The sequence below is a fragment of the Phasianus colchicus genome, chromosome 2 (assembly GCF_987193195.1).
Source record: "Phasianus colchicus chromosome 2, bPhaCol1.hap1.1, whole genome shotgun sequence".
Classification (NCBI taxonomy): Eukaryota; Metazoa; Chordata; class Aves; order Galliformes; family Phasianidae; genus Phasianus; species Phasianus colchicus.
Window position 1 is genome coordinate 23917105 of NC_143437.1, and position 23532 is coordinate 23940636.

A 23532-nucleotide genomic window follows, 5' to 3' on the forward strand; every position below is an offset into this window, starting at 1 on the left:
ATACTTTGATATTAGCTGCTGGGATTGTCCTACCACTATGTGTATAATTGAGATCAGACAATAGTCTCATAGCTATAAAAGAATTTTATTCAAATCATTGTACTAAATCACCTTTGCCATAAGGAACTTTTTGAGTTTTATTCCCATTTTGTTGACTAGCTGTAACATAGATTCTATTGTAGGCTCTTTTAGAGGTTAATGCAAAAAATAGCTACCGTGTGTGAAATTAAATTCTTTGTAATGAATTACCATTCTGGGTCTTATATAATAATTGGGAAAATTCTTATTGTCTATTGAAACTTAATGAAAATGTAATATATCAGCTTAATATCTGTTGAGTTATATAAGACAATTTGTAAATAAAACTAGTAATCCATATAGCTGTTGGATGTCAAGGAAAATGTATCTGTAGATTTTTATTTTTCTTAACACTTCTAGGTATGCAATATGCATACTGTTTCTATACATAACACTCTGTCCATAACAGGACATGTGTGTGCTGTCGATCATATTTGTATAGGGACAGCTAAAATATTGTTTAAAAATGACATTTTTTTCAGCATTTGAATTATAAGAAATGTCTGGAAAGGTTTGACTGGAAGGGTTATAGCTGCAGATTCCATATGCTTTCCCTTCATGCGCCAAGAAGCATATTTGCATATAGAACTACAGTTGAATGACTCAATGCTTGTTTCCTTTCAGCGCTGAAGCAGTTAGAAACCTTCTCACGGTAAGTGCAACTCCATTGGGAATGAGTTAACTGCAACTGTTAAAATTAGAATGTGATCTTTAGCTGTTACCAGCAGACACTGCTTCCTTTTTGCTGATAAAATGGTTTGAGGCATCCCTGTGCCAGTATTATCTAGGCAATTTTCATATTCTTCACATCATGTTCTTCCTCTCGAACATAAAAGCTTCCCTTGATTTTTTGAGGTACTATGTAAGGATATCACAGTGTTTATGATAATTACTTGATAGCACTCATTTTTACTTATGCATGTCTCATAGCACACACAAAAGCTTAAAGCTAAAGTTGCATGTTGGAAAAAAAAAAAAAAAACCAACAAAAAACAAGAATGTGGTGCTCACAAACTAAGTTCAGCAAAATGTTGTGTCTTGCTTTTGCCTCTCCATGATTGGATCACAGAGCACAGTGCCCTTTCATTTCTTACCTTCATGGAACTGTGGCCATGAGACTCTCCCATTCTGTATCTGACTGCATGGAGATGCTTGACTGCACACTTGGAGAATCAGCTGCAAGTTAACAATGCTATGCACCAGCTGCAAACCTCTAATCAGAAAATAAATAAATAACTATCTAAGGATGCATTTTTCTGATTCCTTTACTTCTGCTGGATTATATCACTGTCATACATCTTGAAAAGCGGGGATTATAGCATTAGAATATCTCTTTTAGGATTATGTCTAATCCTTGTTGATAGGATTGTAAATATTGATTGGATGCATGTGAGTTCAGGTGAGTGTGCAATCATTTCTAGTACAATACAGCAGATGGGGAGTTTGGGGAGGAATTGTCCCTGCTCCAGGTAGAAGTCCTACCTGGCTAAGTAGTATTCAAAGTTGCTATATTTTGTTACTTTCCTCAGAGCAAAAATCTAAGAATTTCAGTGAACTGCTATTTTAACCTTATTTAGTGTGGAACATTGGTGAATGTTATGTATTATTGATGCCTTATAAGTGATAATTCTCCCCTGAGCTCTAGCTGAGGTGCTGTGATGCGGGATCCCGATCAGTAATAGAGGAAGTAGGTCACAATCTCTTGCCCTTTGTTTCTCTCTGAATAGTTTTCTTGGATGTGCAGATACTTTCTGATGTTATTCATCGATAGGTGCTTTTCCTCTAGCTTGCTTTAGGATACCTTCTGAATCAAAGTAATATTGCTGTAATAATGCTGATGTTTTTAATAGCAGGATTTTTCACGAAACTAAAATCAGCATCATTTGAAGTGAAGATTTTTTTTAACATGTTAAAGGAATAATAGATATCTACTCAGAAAACAATTCCAGAACTGCAGTGTTTCACCTATTCTCTCATTTAAGGATTATTTCAGTATGAGTTATGACCCATAGCCTATTGCTGTTGGGCTTGAAGAGCATAAGCTTTGAAGAATTTTGTTTTGTTAGTCTTCAGAACAAATGAAATACAACCATGTTGGCTTGGAGCTTTAAGATAAAATTTCAGTGACGTAGTAAGCTACTAACCTTGTTTAAAGCTACAAGCTAAGAGGAAGATGTTGGCACTCTTAGGCAGGACATGAGAAAACTGGATTTAGTTTGGTGCTCTTTCACAGGCTTCTGTGAGACCTCATGCCTGTATCTCCAAGCGTTTAGATGCCCAACTCCTCATAGCAAAATTCATAAGCTGACTAAATACTTTGTTGGAGATTTGAGTGTAATTATGTACAAATCAGTTTTCCATCTGAAGAATCAAATGAAAACTACTTTATTCTTCCATAGGGCTGTTATACACAGAGCAGGTCAGAAGGAATCTCCTTTCAAACACTTTTTACCTTTATTGACAATAAAGTCTCACGGAAATGTTATCCACAGGAGTCCAGAAGCTGCTGACTGAGACTGGGCAATTTGTTAGTTTCAGATCTATCTCCACTGATTAGAAGGTGAAAATTAATTAGTCCCCATGGCTTCAGTGATGACAGCAGGGAGACAGAGGGCTATGAACAGATGGTTGTAAATGACCTAGTTACTGCTGCCTGAAAAGTCACGCAGTTGAATCTTGTAAAATGATCTTGTAGAATTCTACCCTGTTGTGAGCAGAAATTCACATATGCAGCCTCTCTATGGTGGCTTAGATACCAAAACATTTTGCAATTGCATTTTAGGTAGGAGCTCAAATGTGGTTAATTTACACGACTCAACTAAAGAGCAATGACACATTTAGGAGTGTTACTCAACCACTTGCACCCATCCTCTGTTCACTTTGAGAAGAATCATTTCATGTTCAGACAGAAGGCATGGAAATAGCCAGTGTATTTTATATTTGGGAAGGGAAATATAATTCCCAAACAAGATTTTTGCAAAATTTTATTTTCCTAGAAAACCTGGTGGGGAGGGGGAAAGGAGCTGAAATTAAACATGGGGATGTTAAGTTCATTAATGACTGTCTTAAGCACAGATGTTGGTGGAAAAGCTCCTATAAGATTACTTAACTTTTCCAGGAACCTCATTCGTTTTGTTAGACCTTCTAATCCCAGTTCATTAAAGCTCTTAAATGCATGCCTGGCTCCCACTGAGTGCAGGTAGATTGAGTGTGTCAGACAGTAACTCAACCTTATGTTAAATTAGGATATCACACAATTTTTTTCACCTGTTTTCTTACAGTTTTTTTTATAAACTTTGAATTTCTTGTAGTACTGTTGGCTGTTTCTAAAGGTTTTCCCTCAGAAGCCATCTTTTGTGTTTGTGCAGTAGATTTGATGTAGCTGAACCCAATTCTCTTTACAGGATGTTTTAACAGAAGGTCTTAGGACTTGCTTTTTGTTAGCTTGTTGTTCAGCTTTTTCCTAAATTCACATCCCCAATGGGAATGTGTCACCTTGTAATTCTTGGCCTTATTCTGTTGTGGGAGTTAAAAACTATTTGATTTTGAACAAGAATTTATTTTCTATAAGAAAACGTATTTGTACGTGAAGCTAGTTTCCATTTTAAAAGCACTTTAATAGAGCCTTGGGAAACATATTAAAAAAAAATAATGAAAATGCTACCTTGTCAGATCAGCATAGTCTTCCACATACTTCGTTATGAAAGAAAAGTCAAGATTGATTATGCAGGTTTTATCAGTAGCAGTGCTCAAGTAACTCTAGTTCAGGAGTAAAAGCAGCTTCCCCTCACAATTCCTGTGCCTAAACCACAGAGCTTTATCACATTAGCTCTCTGCTATTGATGGCTGTAATCCTCAAACACTGCTGCTAAATTTCAGTTTTCAAAGATTACTTTTTTTTTTTTTTACTGACAGAAGATTTAATTCTGAAGTAGTCTATATTTTAGCGTATACATTCAATCATTTATTATTTGTTATGCTCTTCTGAGTATTTAAACTCCTTAAGATCTGTTAAATGCAAGATTCTGTTGAATTAATGTAAATAAGGCTGTGAAGAAGCAAATGTTGGTCTCTTTTTGTGGAAAAGCTTGCGTAAGTAACTACATTGGGATTTTAAATGTAAAATACTGGAGAACATAATGACTGTGAAAGACAATCACAGAGATAACTGTCAGTTCTTGTCAGATGTTTAAGGAGACAAGATGAGTGGCTGATTTCATTACTTGTGCTATGAATAGAGGTTAAAATATTTACTTGACCAAATACAATAGGAATATTGTGCAAGTGGTAAAAGCTCAGATTTGTGCTTCACAATTCCTGTTGCACCAGACAAGGCATTTACCATCTGAATAGCTCCAGCTTTTAGCCTGTAAATTTGAATAATATTAATATACAACTGCTCTCATGGATGCTCTGCACTTTTTAATTAAACAGACCAAGAAACACTGTGCGGTACTGGCAGGAAAACTGTTGGCTATAAGACTGAAGAGCTGAATGAAATCTTCTGAGTGTAGTCAGAAAACAAACTAGAGTAGACCCTTGGTACTGTGAATATTAAATAAAAATTCTGATCTTAAATGAGGATTACCTTAAAAATTAGCATATCAAATCATTTTGTGGCAGAGCTTTCCTCTTTTGAGGAAAACAATTGATGCTGTGGAGCAGGCCCCTTGGGTCAGATTTTTAAGGTAAATTTTGGTATCCAGCTCTCTCTGGTATGAAGGATTCATTCTGATTTTCTTCCTTTGCTTAATAGCAAATAGTGCCAAGAAGCTCATTCAAATGTGCTCTATCAGTACATGTATTATTCTAGGAAAAGCATATGCATTATTGATAAAGAGAAAATATTGCCTTTTTTTTTTTTTCAGCCTCAGGTAATGTTATAAGATGTAATATTGTAAACATAGAATTCAGGCCACTAACCTCAGATGAAATAATCAAACAAAGTAAGAAAAGAAACAAACAAAAAACCTAAAAAAAGTTATAGAAATTATTCTCCTAATAAATAAAGTACTAAAGTAGTTATGACAGCATATTTGAAGCGTATTGAAAGTGGAAAAGACAACAAAATGCAAGATATACCATCCAAGTCAAACATAATCACAGAATTCAAATCAACCAAAAAAAAATCTTTCTGAATCAAAATGGTGAGACTAGTCAGGTAGGGTTTTATTCTGTCTATTGCTACGTAAGTGGCACATAATGTTTGTAGACCAAGGCCAGAACTCAGACACTGTATGTTCTTAGCCCCTTCTTAAAGACATAACAAATTGTCTTCTGGAATAACACAGGAATCATAAATTACTATGCAAGATGTTCAGGAAGGAGGTGAAAGCAATTCTTCATTTATTCTGCCAGCTCTGATGCATTTTCTCTCAATTTTTTTGTCTAAGGAAAAAATGTATGCTGTCACGTGGGATATATTTTCATCTAATAGTGGGTTATATTTAATATACAGAGTGACTATTCTTCTTAAAAATACTAGATGGTGATGACAATTTCTATTGGCAAAGTATAAGATTCTGTAGTGTGGGAATTCACCCACATCCTGTAGGGGAAGAATAAGGGAGTTGCTTTGAGATCTTCTGGCTTTTGTGCCCATGGAGGACTTTGTGGCTCCTTGGATTCAGAGCGCAGACATATTGACAAATGTGTGGTGATCTTGTAGGTACGCTGATAGGGAAGGAGAGGTTAAGCAACTCTTTCTTTAATAGAGCAAATTCATGCCTTAAGCTGTCTGAATTCAGTGTTAACTACGGAGGGGCTAATTAATTTCAAATAAGGTTCGAAGCAGCTGTCCCATAGCTCAGGTTACATGTCTGTTGAAGCCTGAGCCACTGTTTTGTTTTAAAATGTATGAATAATTTACTTTTCACCCATTCTATTGATCTACTTTTCCTAGGTCTCATTCCCTCTAAGATGGGCGCTGTGGTTGAATGCCATGACGCTACAGACTGGCTTTTCTCCCTTCTTTGAGGGAAACAGAGGAACATGACTGTGCATGCTTCTCTGTTAGGCGCTGCTTTTTGGCTTGCAGCAGGGGATAATGTCATTTCTGAGTTAGCAAAACTCCACCTGAGAGGTAGGGCAAGTCCTCAGATACTTAATCCATGGTGAGACTTGCGTTGTCTGTCATTTCTACAAATGATATTGAGGTTTTTCTTTGAAATGGTGCTTAGCACAAATCAGAGGGGACTGGAAGGAGTCACAGCCCCTGTGCTGCCAGCGTTGCCAAAAAGTGAGCGAGCCCATGTTGCAGTGAAACTGATGTGCTATCATTTTTGTCCTAGCCATCTGCAGTGGGTAAATTTAGTCTCTTGGTGGTAAGCACCAAGCTCACAGATGAACTGTGAGAATAATTCTATCGTTGATTGTTAAGGTTTAGTCATCATGTGATGACTGCTTTATGACAGAATCTATTTAGAACATTTCTTAGGGGTTAACAGATAACTTTATCTCAGTTCCAACATTCAGCTGAAAAATTAACAGTAATGCTGAGAATAATATTTTGCACTTCTTTAATTCTTTCAGAGCACTCAAAGCCACTTTACAATATTAACGAAACATGCAATTTTCAGAGAAAACAAAAGCATGGAAAAATATGCTGGATGAGATGATTTTTCAGAGAGCCATGCCAGTTGTTTGCAGTAAAAGTGATACAAATAATTTCAATAATGGGTTGGGTCCCTTCTAGGAGGTACTCAATAAATATATACAAAGGGATAGTTTCTGCTCCAAGGAAGTTGGATTTTTTAGTAGATTTTAAACCAGAGCAAGTAGAAGGAGATAGAAAGGCATCTTGTGCCATTCCACAACACTGTCATAGAAGTCTGTACTTAAAACACTTGACCTGGCTTTTTCCTCTCCATAATGAAATGGCTCAAAAACATTGTTTACTGCTTTATGTATTCATAGTAATTCTAAGCTTTTGCCCTTGATGTGGTATGGTGTTTGAAAATAATATATTAAGCTGCTCAGGAAGATCTGGCACCATGACTTTTAACTAGTGTGTCTGTAAATTGTTCACAGAGAACAGTTTTCCTCTTAATATCTGTGCCAAATTGGAAGATAACCACAAGCAAAGGAAAACAATTCCTTGCTAGAAGGGAAAAAATAAGGCAATCTCTTAAAGCATTTATATGATGTTCAAGTGTCTACAGCAGCACCTCTTTAATCTCATAAAGATTTTAGCATGCTATGCCACCTGTATTAGTTTTATAACATAAAATAGTGACTCAAGGCAAGTGTTTTCTGGTAGCCATGTACGTAATAAAACATACTTTGTTTTGTAAATGAGCATTTCACAAAGGAGCTTTATTGTCCTAGTTTCTATAATTTTGAGGTTAGGTCAGAACTTTAATAGAAAATATATGGGTAAACTTGAGCATTAAAGTGTTGAAGGGAAAAAAAAAAAAAAGCATATATCAGCAAGCCAAATAGACAAATAAAATACAGCATTCCCACTCCGCACAGGTAGAAATGAAGGAAGTGCTATGAGTTACCAGGTTTCAAAGGATCTGTATCTGCATCTACAAGTACATCCCAGTTGATTTTTCTTTTAGCAGACTCAGCATTGCTCACTTTTTTGCCTTTCACTTAGTTTAAAAGCTTTGTTGAAATTAATTGAAAGACTGTAGGACTCCTAAAATAGCCCCCTTTCTTGTAATTTAATCCACTAAAGAGTTATAATGTACTTCTGGATACAACAAGCCTTCAGGGAAATAAGTGGTAATTAAGACAATTATGCCAGAAGGAATCATGGCTACTTATTGAATAGTTGTGTTTTTCTAGGTGGCCTTGAGCTTGCATTCAAAGAGCTTACATTGCACACAATGCAGCAGTAGCAACTTCACGCATCTTTGTTACTTGAAATAAAGACCATGGCAAACTTAAAATTATTATTTTCTGTGTGTCTTGATATTAACACTGATTGCAAATTTTGCATAAAGCACGTACAAAAATGCAAAATTCTGCCTTGTTGTAGTCAGTGTCTAAACTCCACTCTCTTCATGGTGGTAGTACTTTGTAAAACTGGCAGATTTAAGCTTCTGCTTACAATTGGCAAGTCACAGTGAATAGTGAACCCCAATCTAAAGAGTCAGTGAAATTTCAGTGTTGACTGTGCAGCTAATCCGTTCTCTCATGCTTGCTATGGACCTGTTCAGATTCTCTGCACTACTAGCAACAACTATGTAATAATACAGTGGCTGCTCCAGAAGTACTGTTTCCTATGTTATTCTGTTGTCCCACAATGTCAGAGGTGAATGTTGGTTGGTTAAACCTTCCCACCAATATTCCATTGCATGTTGTTGCCATGTAACAGATAGCAACAGAGGAGCAGTCTGACAAAATGGCGTCTGACATGAAAATCTCTGTTCCTGGGAAATCTAGATATCACAAGAGGTTATAAACTTCAGTAGATGGTTGGTTAGAGGAAGTAAAAGTGCAGAATCCAGTTAAATCCTAAAAACGGGTTGGTTCAGTGAACTTGTTTGCCTAATTATGTTTAAGCATGGCATAAATGCATTATTCGGTGTAGCCATTATTTCTACATAGAACTTGCAAAAAGAAAATACGTCTTAATAGTATGCAGTACTTACATACATTTCCATATTTCTCTGAATAGCTGCCAGGCACCTTATTTACCTTTATCTGCAGTTACTATCATGTGGACATAAGTAATTTGTCAACCTCTACATTCGCAACAGTGCATCACATCTGACATAGAAATGAGCGCAGTGGGCTTTATATACAGTCCCTTATTTGGAGGTTTGATTCATTTTCCTACCTTTGGTCTCAGGAGGACTGGAAGTACAATGCAAAGGCTTTAAAACATTTTTTAATTAGCATTTCAAATGAAGTCTTTAACACATCATGCTTCAAGCACCAGTACAAGAATCGAAAGAAAAAGCAGGTGAAAATGGCAATTACTCTTTCCTAACAACTGCAAAGGATGTTATCACCGCTACAGATATTAAAGTCATTTACTTGCCAGCACCAAATAAAAAGCCGTATGTAATTAAAACATATGGCTGGCATTAACTGAAAAAGGGACAGGAAATTGAACATTAAAGGTGACTCTGCCCTTAATTTGCTATATTGCTTGGGGAGAGAGGAGATTGTGTTGAAGTGTTCTGAGAGAGAAGCGCTGACAACCTTATCTTTGAATTTCCTACCTTTTGTCAGTTACCATTATAACCTGATTACTCAAGTGTTTAAAAAAAAAAAAAAAAAGCATGATGAAGGGTTGTAAAACATGATCTGTGGCTCTTAAAAAGTTTAACTGTTTTAGATGTTAATTCTTCAGCGTAATGAGTTCGTTTCCTTCACTCTGCATATTTTTGCTATTAAAGCCAGTGAAAATTTCCATCCTTCCCATTTTATTTCTGCGAGCTAATTTCTGGAAGCATTTTCACAATCCTGTTTAAATAGAAGTTCTGGATTGTCTTTTCAGAATGTGTACCAGATTAGCTCTTCTGACTGCCTGTATGGAGCTACTTCCATTTATGTGAAGGGCTGACAAATCGGTTTTGTGGTTTGCTTGATGCAATGCTGATGACCTTCTTCTTTTCAATTCTGCCATTCTTTGTGCTAGTTGTTAAATACATCTCTTGACTTTACTATCCTTGCATAACAATCATAAATCCTAATCACGGATATTTTACTATCCTTACATTTAGTATTTATATTTTTTTCATTGCTAGGAACTCCTTGACAGCTTATGAAGTTTCCATGTTATAAAGTCAGAAGGGTGAACTATTATCTAACCATTTTATAAACTGTGGGCTTCTCATGTTTAATGAAAACATCAGTTCTTTAAGTAAATACATATTCTGCAAACAAATGTATTAAAAATGGATCCAGTTCTGTAGGCTATTTCAGGAGTGATCTCCATTATAATATTTGTGGGGAAAAACTCTCATCTTTTAACATAAATTTACAAAGCCTTACTATCTCATTGTTCTAGAAATACGTATTTCTAACAATTTCAGGTTATGTTTCTATGATTTTACCATTCTGAATACAATTCCTTGTCAATATATTTCATATCTCCTTAGGCTTAAATTGAGATGACCATGTAAAGTAAGTAATCAGTGTTTCTGTGGGACTGCTTGGATAGCTGAAGCTTTGCTTTTTGGAAATTCATTTCCTTTTCTTTTATTATGCTTAGTACTGAATGATGCTAAATCCTAGCTTGGTATTCCAGACCATGAGATGCTGACGACATCCTACTTTCAGGCAGCTAAGACAAATACTTCCCTATGCCTTTCAAAAACATAAACCAAAATAGGCATATTTTTCAGACTCCCTTAATCTGTAAGAGCTCGGTATATTCTCCTGATCTTTGGCTTATTGTTTTGTCCTTGATTAGATTCTTTTCTCTGGCTCAGTTACTTGGTTGGTAGCTTAGATTCCTGAGGAAAACTCAACCAGCAACTAAATATGTGCTTGAAAATTTAATGTGCAAATAAGAGCCATTTTAGTACTCAATAGAGTATATTTTAAGCTGTCCCTGTATTTTCAGTTTCAAGGATCACCATTTTTCAGTTTCAGAGTTAGCAGCCCATTAAGATGAAAGGGAAAAATCAATTCTTTGGTTACTGTGTCAAAACCTTGATGCACTCTGATGCACATCAGCACTATGTAATTTGCAATCAGGTCAGATTTTCAACTTTGAAAGTCTGAATTTGAAAATCTGATCTCTCTAATTGGTAAAGGGCAGCATTCACTGTAGTTCATTTCCATAAGTTCAAAACCTTTGTAATTTATAAACTATACAACTGAAAGCTGGGATAACAAACCTGAGTAAATTCAGAAAATAAGTAATTTTCCACTACTGTGTAATATTCTGGACCCTGCCAATGAAGATGGTTCTCAGTATACGCTGTATTCATCATTTCCATGTTTTCTGCTACTTTGCTCTGATTATAGTCAGCACTATGGTTTTGATTTATAGCAATACAGAGACAACAGAGCAGTTGGAACTTAACAAAGCTTTTTCAATGAAACTAATTATCCTTGAATGCATAAGATTATAATACAAACAACGTGGCCACCTCTAGTTAATGTTTGACTAAAATTAAAGTGAATTTACTGCACCTGAAGGGCACTAGCACAAAAAGCCCAAAGTCTCAGACTATCCGTTATTTGCAAAATTGATACAGTGAAAATAACCACGCTGAAAATTGATCTGTCTGTCACTTTTAAAGAAATAACACGTTTGTTTGGGTTCTTTCTTCTGTGACCCTTCATTATTGTACTGAAATCACACACAAGGATTCCCCATTTGAGTATTCTGTCCCAAGATTTCATGTAATTGTTATCATCCAAATATTGTTTAACACCAATTCACTGAGTAAGTGTCAGTTACTAATTGAAGACAACTGTGAATCATCAGTTGATGGCCAGAGCTCCTTCTAGTTGACTGGAAGTCTCTTTTCCAGGAACTAGCCTTCCTGCTCCGGTAAGAGTATTTGTTCGTTTGTAATTATCCCTTCAGCTGCCTGTTAAAGACTGAGATTTATCTCTGCTATTGTCTCTTTCCTCTTTCCCTCCTTTCCTCCTTCCCTTCATACAGAAAAATCCGTAAGAAGTTTACCAAGTTGCAGCTGAAAAGAGCTTCCAGAACACCTTGTTCTCCAATTCTTGCGAAGACAAAATCTCTCATGAACAATAGGCAGGCACGAAGAGAGCCAAGAACCATCACGCACTGAAGACACAACAGCATCAGCAACATAATTATGTTAAAATCTTGTTTAATTGTGAACACAGACACAACGGGACCTTCCACATCTTTGGGACCTATATGGACACTGTGGCTGGGTTCTGTGTTCTGGTCAGGATCCAACAGTAGCCCTTGTTCTCCTTTGTCTCTGTAAGGGCTACTTAAGGTTCGCTGTGCAGGCCTTTTGATGATTGTCCTGCTGTTTCCCCCTCTTCCCCTCGTCAGACTTGGATGGTCAGAGAGGGACTATTTATACTGACCACAAGGAAGAAATATGGATGCAGAGAAACCCCCACAATTTTGTCTATGCCTTCTAGTGGTGTGATACATAAATAAGCAGCTTTCAAAATGATTGCTGTGACTTTGTAACAGGATTTAGCCTGTAGGGGTCAGCATCTTCAGAAAGTGCTGCAGACTTCAAATGTTTGAATTTTTTAATATTGGCTTGAATCACTTTGGATTTGATTTTCTGATCTGCTGAGCAACCAGAGGCTGGAATGAGGAGTTGTTCAGCAGTTCTGAAACTTGGACCAAAGTAGGTAATGCCCAGAATTAGTGGCCCATTTTAAAATGCTGACTGTATTAACTTTGGTTAAAATCCTGGAAAGTATCATGTGTGGTCATGACCATCTGCCTAGTATGGTTATCTATATATTTGCAAGCATCCACCTATTTCTTTGGGGATTTTTAGCATTTCTTGAAGTCTATTTTGAACAGTCAAAGCCAGCAGAATGCCATTCCTGGGAAAACATGAGGAAATAAGAATATTTCCTATTAGCAATGACTCTCCACTAAATAATTACTACATTTTTATACATATGGACAAGAAAGTTGTCTTGCTGCAGAATGCTTTGAAATTCATACTTGTAAGGCTACAGGTGGAGACTTACCATGGAGAGATGATGTGCCTTTTGTAACTACTTGTAGGAAGCTGCCAGTCCCCCTGAAAGTGGGAATGGCAACAGAGGCAGGTCTTTTTTCTACTCAGGTACTTACAGGTGAATAATCTCTGCCCTACTTTGAGATCGAGAGGCAAGCAGTGTGTAGCACTGCTGTGTAAACCTAGCTGAGATACACTGATTATCTTAAGCAAGTTATGTCTTTCAATAGGTTTTGTTTCCATATGGCTTTTAACAGATAGTCAGACACTGAACGCATCACCATAAGCTAGAATAAGCTTCAAGATGTTTTTTCTAGTTCTTTACTAGGTGACTCTAGCGGCACTGTATGGGTGTCAGGTTATTATCTGGCTATGGATGTATGCCCAGCTCTGTGGTTAGAAAGATGAAGGTGTAAGTAGTATCTCATACCTCTGGGTGATTTCCCTCCTTCCCCTTCCTGAAATATACACCCCCACGCTATTTACAGTTTCAGTCTGAAAGAGCATCTGTGATACTAGCCTGTAACTAGCCATGCTGACCACGTCAGATTTTGAACTCTTGAGACAGTCATCCAGATGCTTCCTCGAAAAAGAAAGCACACTGACCTTGCGAAGGAACTTGATGATTTTACAGAGTGACGGATCCAGGTCTTGTCCACTGTCCTTCACCAGCAAGCAAAGGGTGAATAAGGAGGAGAGATTTTGCCTGAAATGCTTCTAGTACCCTGAGCACCCTACTGAATGTCACTGATTGGGAATCAATTGGAGAAGACCTGGGATTCATCCGCTTACAGATTTTTCCAGGAGCCACTGAAGTGCGCAGCCCTAGGATTCTCTTCTATCCACACGATCTGCTTCTTCCTCACAACAGGAGAGTTTTTCATCAGATACTGAACAGACACAACCCAATCTTATTAGTAAGAATTGCCTTTATTAACTGCGACGTATGGAAACACCTTCTGCATAATAGCTTTCTCACCCATTAAAAACATGATTATTCAGCAATCTATTTGACTGAAAGTATGAAAAAAATGAGCAGAAAGAGCTTTGTCTCCCTCAGGCACCCCTGAAATCACACACAACAGACTCATTTTCAAAGTGTCTTTTGCTGTAAGCTGATGGATATCCTTTCTACCCTGCCTTATTAAGCTTGTACTTGAATTATTTCTTTCGGTCAGTGTGCTACAGTGTCTAGCCAGTATTTTGTAAAAGCCTCGTGTGTTTCTGCCTTTGACAAAAGTATTGGTATTTGTAACAGTCTCTTGTGACATCATTTTTTCTTCTTTCCCTCTGAGGAGTGAGAGAATCATAACATGACTCCCTGTTATGCAGCTTGATGCAGTTATCTTCTGCATCAAGCATCCAAGGTAAGGAAGAGTCCTCCCCTGCAGCTTCAAGCCGAGGGAATTCATCAGGAAGCAGTGGAAGTAATGCTGTGACCCTGCCTGGCAGAGTTGTGCCACTGGTTGTAATAGCCAACAGCCAACGCTCACAGAGGGTTAATGCAGTCGAGACTGTTCACTGTTATAACTTCTGGTCCATCCTCAAACTGCTTTGCATGCAGCTGCATGGAGACCTTCCTTCCTTTAAAATGCACACAGTGCACAGAGAAATTGCACGCTGCGTATCGCACCTTTGTCTTTACCTGCTCTCTCTCAATCTTACCCTTCCTGTGAGATGTTCTCCAGAGGATGGATACAGAATTTACCCGTGAATTTCAACAGAAAGCAATGATGAAAGGTTAGGTGAAAATATGTTCCTGTTTGGTTTGACTTCTGTAGAAATTGTGACAGTTCTTTCCATAACATCTCGCAATTCCATGCTGTCTGTTGAGTTGAATTTTGTTTTTTTTTTTTTCCTGCTGACCTTGAGCAAAGAGCACATTCCTGTGTAAGTTATAACAGTATATCCACAGTACTGTTTTTATCAAGCTTCTCAAGCTAGTTATTTTAAACCTAGCTAACATATCTCAGTCATCAACAATGACACTGAGTATAAACATATGCCTCAGAAGCAAGGACAAGACATTTGGTTCTTAACATGGATCTGAGCAAGAAAATCTAGGCAGCTTCAGTACTGTGTTTGCAATATGATTTATTTTCTTGTTAGCTAAATAAGAAAGCTATCTGAAAAACCACCTCTCCGTTTACAACTACAGAGTTCAAAAACCATGCAAAATGCATGCTCATTTTTTTTTGTCCAGAGGTCTCATATAAAGAGGAAGAAGATTTTGTTAAAATGTTACCAATTTCAAGTATGTAGTTATTCTGCAGTCTTGAAATATTTAGTATATTTTTTCAGATTATTTTTCAAGGTAATGACTTGGTCAAGGAAGCTTTGGTTATGTAGGATCGAATCCATCCTACATGTAGGATGGATCTGGGAATACTTAAAATACATTGGTGACATTCCAACGGCATTCTAAATTGTTTTTTGATTTGATCAAAAGCAAATATTTGTTTCTGTAGTTCAAAACTTACAGCATGGTACAAGAAAATGGGGATTAAAAATGAAAAGAAGAACAAATGAGTAGAAAAAGAATGAACCAGAATCGGCACTTAAAAATTGTGCACCTAAATCTGAAGCAAGCTTTTTAATAAATGTCGTTTTAACCTAGGCACTTTCCTAATTATAAAGTTGCAGATAAAATGGAATGGCTGCGTAGTAATTTCTGGTATAGTCACAGCATAATATCCTACAGCCTTGTGTAGAGAACAATTATACTCCTTCAGAAATATTATATTGCAAAGTACAATATAGCAGACACAGTGCATTTGTATATGCAATGCTATGGTAATGGAAGTGTGTTAGAATCCTCTGGAAATGTCAGCAAAAATATTTTTGTTTTACATTTCTTCTTGAAGGTCTTTTATATAAACCCGTGTCTTCATAAACCAGAGTGGGTGTCAAAAGATCTGAGTTTATATAACTGCAGAGTGGAATTTTTTGGAGTAAGTCAGGACTTTTTTATTCAAATGTTGCATGTAGAGGGAGGAAACCTAATTTTGGAATACATGGGTTTTGGATAAGAGTTTTCAGATTGTACTATGCAATGATCAACACAGATTTGCGGAGTATGCTCCTGTTGCTTATAACAGTTGTTGCTGAAATACAGCATTGAAAATTAAATTAAAAAGAGAAACATAAAAAGCTGTCATTTTTAAAATTCCTTAAATTCTTTAGATTGTAAGTGAATTTCTCTAAGGAATGGTAAAACTGGGAGGATCAATGCTGAATATTTGAGGATGTGGAGCACCTTAGAATGAAATATATTACTGTCTGATTTGCATTAAAGTGTCTTTGTGTACAAGCTTTGTGACTCTTGGTCCTTTTTGTAGGAAAAAAATTTTCTACATTGACACTGTCTTATAGGCTGTTCAGTAAGCAACAAACTGAAATGTGATGAACTCTTAAAACTGCACTAGTGTTAAAGACACAAATAGTTGTCTGTGAATAAAGAGAAAAGATTCAGAAGAAAGAGAGAAAGAGAAACATGAAGTATTGTTTATTGTTTATTGTATTGGAACTAGAAAAATGTCTAGGATTGAACTGAAATCTAGGTAAAAGACTACAGACTAGAAGATACAGTGTGCATTATAGTCTTCAGTGCATTGACATTGGCATCCAAACTTTCCAGGTCAGTATTAGTATCAAAAAATTACACTGCTTTTAATTTGGTAGCACCTAGAACTGGTGACTTCTATGAGAATATGGGACATAAACTGAATAGTTTTCTTTACTAACGTGCAAAATAATTTCCTCAATTACATTGGATAGGTTTTTTGGTTTTTTTGTTTTGTTTTGTTTTTTGCAGAGGAGGAGATCCACACGGTGGGATTTTAACAGGACTGCTGCTTCACAGGTTTGTCCAAGGCAGTTCTTTCTATTTCCTAATTGCCCCACCCATCCTGGAGTCATCTGTAAATTTTGTTTCAAGTTCTTGCATTAGAATGGATATTCTCTGTCATCCTCTCCTGCCAAGAGGCGTAGGCAAATTCCAAGTCCAAATATGGTGTTTGGGTTTATTTGGAATGATAAATTACATATATCAATCCTTCCCTAGGTGAGCAATAATCATAGTGAGAAGGAGATGATCTCTGGACATAGTTCTTTGCTGGGGTAGCTGGGAAAATTGGCATCTTTTTAACCAAGCTTAGAATAAGCCACAGTCAAAAAGCAGGAGGTCTGAGATGCTCATCTGCTCCATTAGTGTGGATTTTTATGAGCCTGTCATGCAGGCTTTTGTTCATAACTGATGAAAATGCATAGCTAATGGTGATGGCTATTGAAAAACAGTGTTTCATAGCTGAGAATTTGCTCTATCAAATAGTGTTATTGTGCTCTTTGTAGCTGTTGTAGTTTTCATAGAAATAAATAGAAAGCATTACTTCTGGAGAGACCTTCTTTGTAAGCTAAGCAGGGGAACTTTATGAAAATGAAATCTATTTGTTACTAATATTATGGGAACATCTAGACATCAGGGCAAAGCGCTGTCTCTGACCAGTAAGTTTTTGAAATAAGCACTCAAATAAAAGTCCAGTTTGTGTAGCTGGAAGGCTCCTCCAGCACTAGAGTTGGTATTATGTCAGCAACATTGTGTGATGTGCACATTTGTTTTCAACTGGCTTGATAGAGCCTTGTAAAGAAGAAAATCTCCTGCCTCTTTCAGTCTCTATTGCCTAAAGCAAGAGAATGGGAGGAAAGGATTAGAGCCAGATTTTGATGCTGCTTCACTTCCTATTGAGTTAGAGATTCATGGCTGCAGAATCTCTTCCCAAAATCTAGTATTCATTGAGTCCGAAAAAATGTGATGACTCCCTAATTTGTTGGCAGGTTTGTTTTCCCCATAGCCCCCACGTGCAGCTTTGTTATTACTTCGGAGATTTTCTGCCCCGTAATGTGAATCAATAGTTTCGTTAATGTGGAGGAAGCAGCTTCTGTTTCCTTTGGGCTAAGTGTGGCTCTTTCTCTAATATTTTCTGCCTAGGCACATAAAAGAACATTCCAGGTAATAGTAGCAATAAGGGAACTTCACAGGTACATCCGTGAAGCTAAAAAGTAAGTAAAGCATGTACAAGCTTAAAATAGCATGACATAACATATTAGGTCACTGGATATAGTTTTCATTTGTTATATGGTTGTAACTGTCCCTGGCTGAAGGATTGGACTGTCTTTCAAGCAGTCCTTTCTCTTCCCAGTTCTCTGTTTGCTTTTACTGCATTCATCAAGCTGTTACACTAGTGCCATTTCCTCAGCCTCATAGTTGCATACTGGGAGAAGGAACTGCTAAAATAATTTATTGGAGCAGATGCAATGAAAATTGAGGGATGAATGATTCCACATTTGTTTTCTTTCCTTCATTTTGCTGGGCACTTAAAATAAGCGTGATTTTTTTTTTCTCAAAGTTTTAACTTTTCTGCAGTCATTAAAAATAGAGATAAAGTAGACTATTTCCCCACAGAGTTTCCAGATTTGGGAGCACCAGTTTGTACAGAGAAATGCACTGATTCAGGGGGAGAGCTATCTGGATTTCCATTAGCATTTTAACCTCTTATCAGACAGTGAATCTAAGCAAACTTACCCTGAATGCCTTTGATCCTTGGGAAATGCATTTAATCCATAAGGCAGCCGTGTCCATGGTCTGCTTGCAGGAGCCTGACTCAGTTCTAGCCATTTGTTAATCCAGCCCTAGTGCCTATTTTTCCTGTTTGCAATAGTAGGCAAAGTATTGATTGGTCTTTCCAAGAGGGCTAGACTCCATCCTGCAATTTGTACACAATTTAGGCATGGTTAAATAAAATCTCTCTCTCATTCTGGGACTAAAGCAGGTTTCTTGGCAATGATGGAATTTGTAGCATAAGAAATGGTTGAGACTAGCTGAGGACTCTGGAGGTGCTTCCATTCCACTGCTGCATAACCAGAATATGCACCAGCTCTCTTATTTAATGGCTTATTTGGATCCATTCCCCTTATAAGTTCAGGCACCCTAATCCTGCCATGCTTCCTTGAACGCTCATCTCTGTCTGTGACTTTTAACTCACTTTTCAGAATGATGTCAAGGGAGATTATAATTAAGAAGATGCTATAAGCACCCAGAAGTTTTTCTCCCTCATCCCTCCATCATTTTCAAGTTTAAGGCTGTTTTATCTTCTATTACTCTTTCCCCTACACCTTTCTTTATTTTGGTATTTTCTTTACTGATGAAGATTAATCTAATATGCTCAGGTCTTACTTGAAATATGATAATCTTCAAAATCACAGATTTGTACCTACAAGGGTGGAGGGCAATGAACCTAGATAATGTGCTGACCAAATAGAATTCTAATCCAGACTAATATTTCAAGTCTCTTCTTGGGTGTTTGGAGCCACTATTGTGTACTGTCTGCTCTAAAGTCAGGAGCTTGCTGCAAACTTGGGGTCTCAACCTATTTGGCTTTTTATCCTGCCCTGAAGCTTAAAGGAGTTCTGCTTCAGGGTTTGGCTCAAGTGTTTCTATCAAACATGCCTTGCCAGGCTCTAATTAGACCTGCTACTTGAATGCTGAGTAGCTTTCTTCTGTTTACTATTTGTGTGGATTAAATTTGATAGATTTCAGTAGAAGAATATAAATGAAGTGACTGTCTAGCTCTGGATTTTCTCCATCTTCCCTTGATGCACTAATAAGAATCAATTGCAGTTGCTTATTATTTTTAAGTAGCAGTTAATTTGAGAAAACCTGATTCATTAGCTCTTTTCATTTTGCTGATTTGATTTCAGCCTTCTGCCCATCTGGGCCAACCTACATAGATGGTTCTAAAACCAGAGTGAAAACATCACTGAAAATGAAGACACAGTCTGACAACCCAGCGAGGTGCTGTCTGTAACAGCAGGCTCTGAACCTCTGTTCTAATGGGTACAATTCTCAATAAAAGGACAGGTATTATTCTGCATTCATTCTCCCATTTAAGCATTTGGTTCTCTGTATGTTCAAGTCTGGGAACAGTGTGTCAGACTGTATAGCTGCATAGATAAATTATTTCCTGAGTAGATCAGTTATCCTCTCTGGGGATGTTCCAGAAAATCCCACTCTCACCATAGGAACTGTAGAATTAATCTCCATGATCTCATGATGCTTCTAGAAACATCCTTATGGCCAATGTCCTGTATCTGTACAAATCCTCTTGAAGTTAATAAAGAATCCTGAATCAGGATTGTACGCTAAGCCTGTAAGCTCTTTAGGTTAGGGCTAATATCTTCCTGCAATTATTAAAATATATATAAATATGTGCTTTTAAGATGTATAGCTTTGCAGGAGTGCCTGTGGTATTTATTTAAAAAAAGAGAGTGGTGCAGAACCTGGTAGGAGACATAGGATTGTCTTAGCCCTGGATGCAGGAGAAGGTGTCACCACAGCAGTTTCTACAGGTGTACTGTTGTGTGACATGGGGAAGAAAGGGGTGTGTTCCTCTGTTCTGAATTAAGGGGCAGAAAAGAATGACTATCTCTTAGTGGTCTCCCTATATTTGAATCTAGGCTGATTCCTATTCACAACTTTTTGGTTTTTTTTTCACATCATAGCAAAAAGACAGTATAATACACTGAAAGGTACCGGATGGTTCTATGTGGATGAAACATTGCTTTTTTTTCATTAGACAGACAGAGGGAAGTTAAAACATTATTTGTAGAGGATAAAGGTGAACTTTGCTCATGATTTTATGAACTTCTTTATTGCACAGTTCTCTTTGTGCAAATAGCCCTTGACACTCTCTTGCTTTTTGTTATTTCCAGCAGATTGGAGTCATTTGTTTGTTTCAGCTGGACTGTGACAAAGCAGCAGGTGAGAGCTAAAAAGAATCAAGCTCACTTTCAGGTTTTGTGCAAATATTTAGAGGGACTTGTGAAGTTCTATTATATTCAATTAATTTACTTCCTACCTCCTTTTCCTTTGAATATTGGTTTGCAATTCTGGAAAAAAAATTTCCAAAAGTGGAGCTGGTACCTGGACTGGGCTAAGGCTGTGGGGTTGGTGTTCACTTTAACACTCATGCTGATTGAAGATGTCACCCTGGAACAGCTACTCACTACTGATCTTCCGCTGGGGATTTCTGCCCTCTCTCAGCAGGAAAAATAGCATGGACTCTGCAGTTTTCTGCTTCAAAATCAGCCTGAAAATCATGATTAACTACATGGTATTTTCTGAAAAGAAAGAAAGATGATTGAAGAGAATCCACTAGCAAGGAGGGAGGGGAGCAGAGGGAGCTCTGGTGGCCATGGAAGACAAACAGCTCAGGTCAGTGGCATCTTCAACTACATGACTACATCTGGAAGAAGAGATCTGTCCACAGCCTAACCCACAAAATTATTAAACTTGCAGAATTAAATATCACATGAGGTTATTGGAAAAGTAGAAATGATCTCAAATCAATCAATGCAATGCCAATCACTCTGATTTGAGGATCTATGTTTCTGATTGCCTGCATTTATCTGCCTGTGACTAATCCAGCATTGACATCTGTGTCTCTTTTTCACCTATTTTGAGTTCTCACTTGTGCCTGATTGTGACCATTCTTGTTCAATCACTGCCAATTCAGAAGTATCTATCAGTCTCCAGCCAGGACTGGATACCTATTAAAAAGTGTAGACATTGAATTGCTTAGTCCTTTCTCTCTGTGCTGCTTGAAAAGAGCCTGACTTGCTCAACATTCAGACTACAGCTAGTATAAAGGTCAGGAACGTATTTGGTACAATTTATCTGTTTGAAATGTCAAGTGATATGATAACTTTTCCATAAAATAATAGGTTAGTCCACTATGATCACTGAGAAAGAAATAATCCTATTTTCAGATGTTTCTGTTTCATACTGTCATGAACACAGATACTCAGTTTCTGATGGCTGAAGAAATTCATTTTCTATGTTGTTTATATGTAAGTTGCTCCGAAAGTAATGCCTCATTTATTTCCATGGAATGTACAACTAATACGAAGAGGACAATAACTCTATTTGATAGAGCACAGTTTTAGCTGCAAAAAAGTTGTTTTTCTACATAGTCACCACCACTAGCCAATTTGCATGGATCAGCTGAGTTAGATACTCTTCATTTCATGGTACGACTGCTGTGCATGGCCTTCTGGAACATAGCTTGTTTTTCACATTGCTGCTGCCACTGTTGAAATGCACCACCCACCGCCTCACTGTGCTCACATCCACTGTTTTGTCTCCAGAAACATTCAACAAATTTCCATGAATGTCAGTGGATGTGATTATTTCTGCATGGAGGAATTCAGTGACACACCTTTGCTTCATACACGCTTCCATGTCACATGCCATCGTGTCAGGCTGCCCCTCTGCTGCCATCTGTCACACAGCAACAAAACACAATGGAATATTGGTGGGAAGGTTCAGCTTCTACTACCATGTCACCAAAATCCATCTCTGACATCATGTGCCAACAGAATAACATAGGAGGCATTACTTTCGGAGCATCCCTTGTAGCAGTGTACCTATACTCATGAAATTCATTCAGCTTTCAATGGTGCAGGATGCTACAAGTGTCTGTCTGCAAATCTTTCATAAATATGCAATGAAACATCAGTAGTAATTATGAAGCAAGTCAGTGAAGTACAATGCTTTATGATCAGCACTGAGGAGACTCAGGTAAATAGGCATATTTTCCTGATTTCTTGTTAAACACTCTGCAAGGGAAGAACATGGATTTTGGTAGTCTCATGCAAAGTTTATGGAACTCATTGCCACTCATTTTTTAACTTGAGCACCATCTAGTGTGCATAATAAGAACAATTAAAAAAAAATAAATAGAGGACCAGTTCTTTAGGGCAATTAGCTGTGGAAGCTCAATTATGTTGTCAGTGTCAAAAGGTAACAAGCACATCTGACATTGTCCTGCTAATTTACAGTAAAACAAGTTTCAAAGTGCTTATACGTTCTATGGGCACACAGCTCTTTAATTTGTACCTTGTTTAAATAATTTGCTTGCTCATAAGATTAACACAATAAATGAAATGCACAAAAACAAAATACTTATTTACCAGCAGGTTAAAAAAAAATCAAAAATCAATGTCTGCTTTATCCTAATGCAAATATGTATTTGTATATTCCTACATGTATGAGTGCTGAGTTGCGCGCATTGCTGCAAATTGATGCAGTCCATCAAGCCCCTAGCTTTCATCTAAGTGTGTCTTGGCAGATGTTATCTAGATTTTGCCCAAACTTGAAGCACAGTCAGAGATGAATTTCTTCCCTGTGTGTCTGGATCAGAGTGTAGTGCATTTGTGAGAAGTCCAGTGTGCTGTTACTTTTCCTGTTAGCATTGCTTTGTGCAGCATGTGCTCTGTGTCTTGCACTTACCACCGGTGCTAATACTGCTATTTGCAATACATTTTGTTTGCACCTGTGTTGTAAAGTCCCTCTCTAGTAACTTCTGCCCTTTCTAGTCGCCTCACATTTCTCAGTATCACAAGACAGAATGCTGCAGCATTACTAATTTTCATGCTTCTGTCAACAGTCGTGGCTCTGCACCTTCTTATGAGAACTCCCATAGTGAAAGAAAGATCTCCCATGTGTGCTGCCGCCTTCCAGGGATTACAGATAGTTTTCAGTCAGAGAAGGTTAAAACTTGCTGATTGAGTTACAAAAAAGAGGCTTATGGTTTGTTCATCAAGAAAACGGTTCTTCCAAAGGTAGGTGGAAGGGAAAGAAAGGGGTTGTTACTGTGATTTTTTTTAACTCAAGGCTTTAAATTCTATTGATTTTTCACTACCATTATTTTATGAATCAGGGATGGCCTCTGCAGCCAAGACAATATTACTGTAAGACAAATGTGGTAAAACTACACAGAGAGAATCAACTTTT

General features: G+C 37.4%; 1 protein-coding gene and 1 long non-coding RNA gene across 4 annotated transcripts in view; both read left to right on the plus strand.

Moving 5' to 3' along the window:
- Positions 1-19509, plus strand: part of MTA3 (metastasis associated 1 family member 3) — a 123177-nt gene extending 103668 nt beyond the window's left edge. Inside the window, exons 19-20 of one of the 3 annotated variants that reach the window (XM_031594979.2) lie at positions 703-730; positions 19440-19509. In XM_031594979.2, the coding sequence (XP_031450839.2) occupies positions 703-730; positions 19440-19469 (58 nt within the window). In that variant the 3' untranslated portion in view covers positions 19470-19509. Of the gene's footprint in view, positions 1-702; positions 731-11656; positions 14918-19439 lie in introns of those variants that run through there. The other 2 variants (XM_090135134.1, XM_090135135.1) reach the window with 2 other exon arrangements.
- Positions 19510-20447: 938 nt separating this feature from the next.
- The window catches only part of LOC149918896 (uncharacterized), a 28475-nt gene continuing 25390 nt past the window's right edge, over positions 20448-23532 (plus strand). Inside the window, exons 1-2 of the long non-coding RNA XR_016464639.1 lie at positions 20448-20499; positions 20782-20952. This is a non-coding gene — a long non-coding RNA (uncharacterized LOC149918896). The remainder of the gene's footprint in view (positions 20500-20781; positions 20953-23532) is intronic.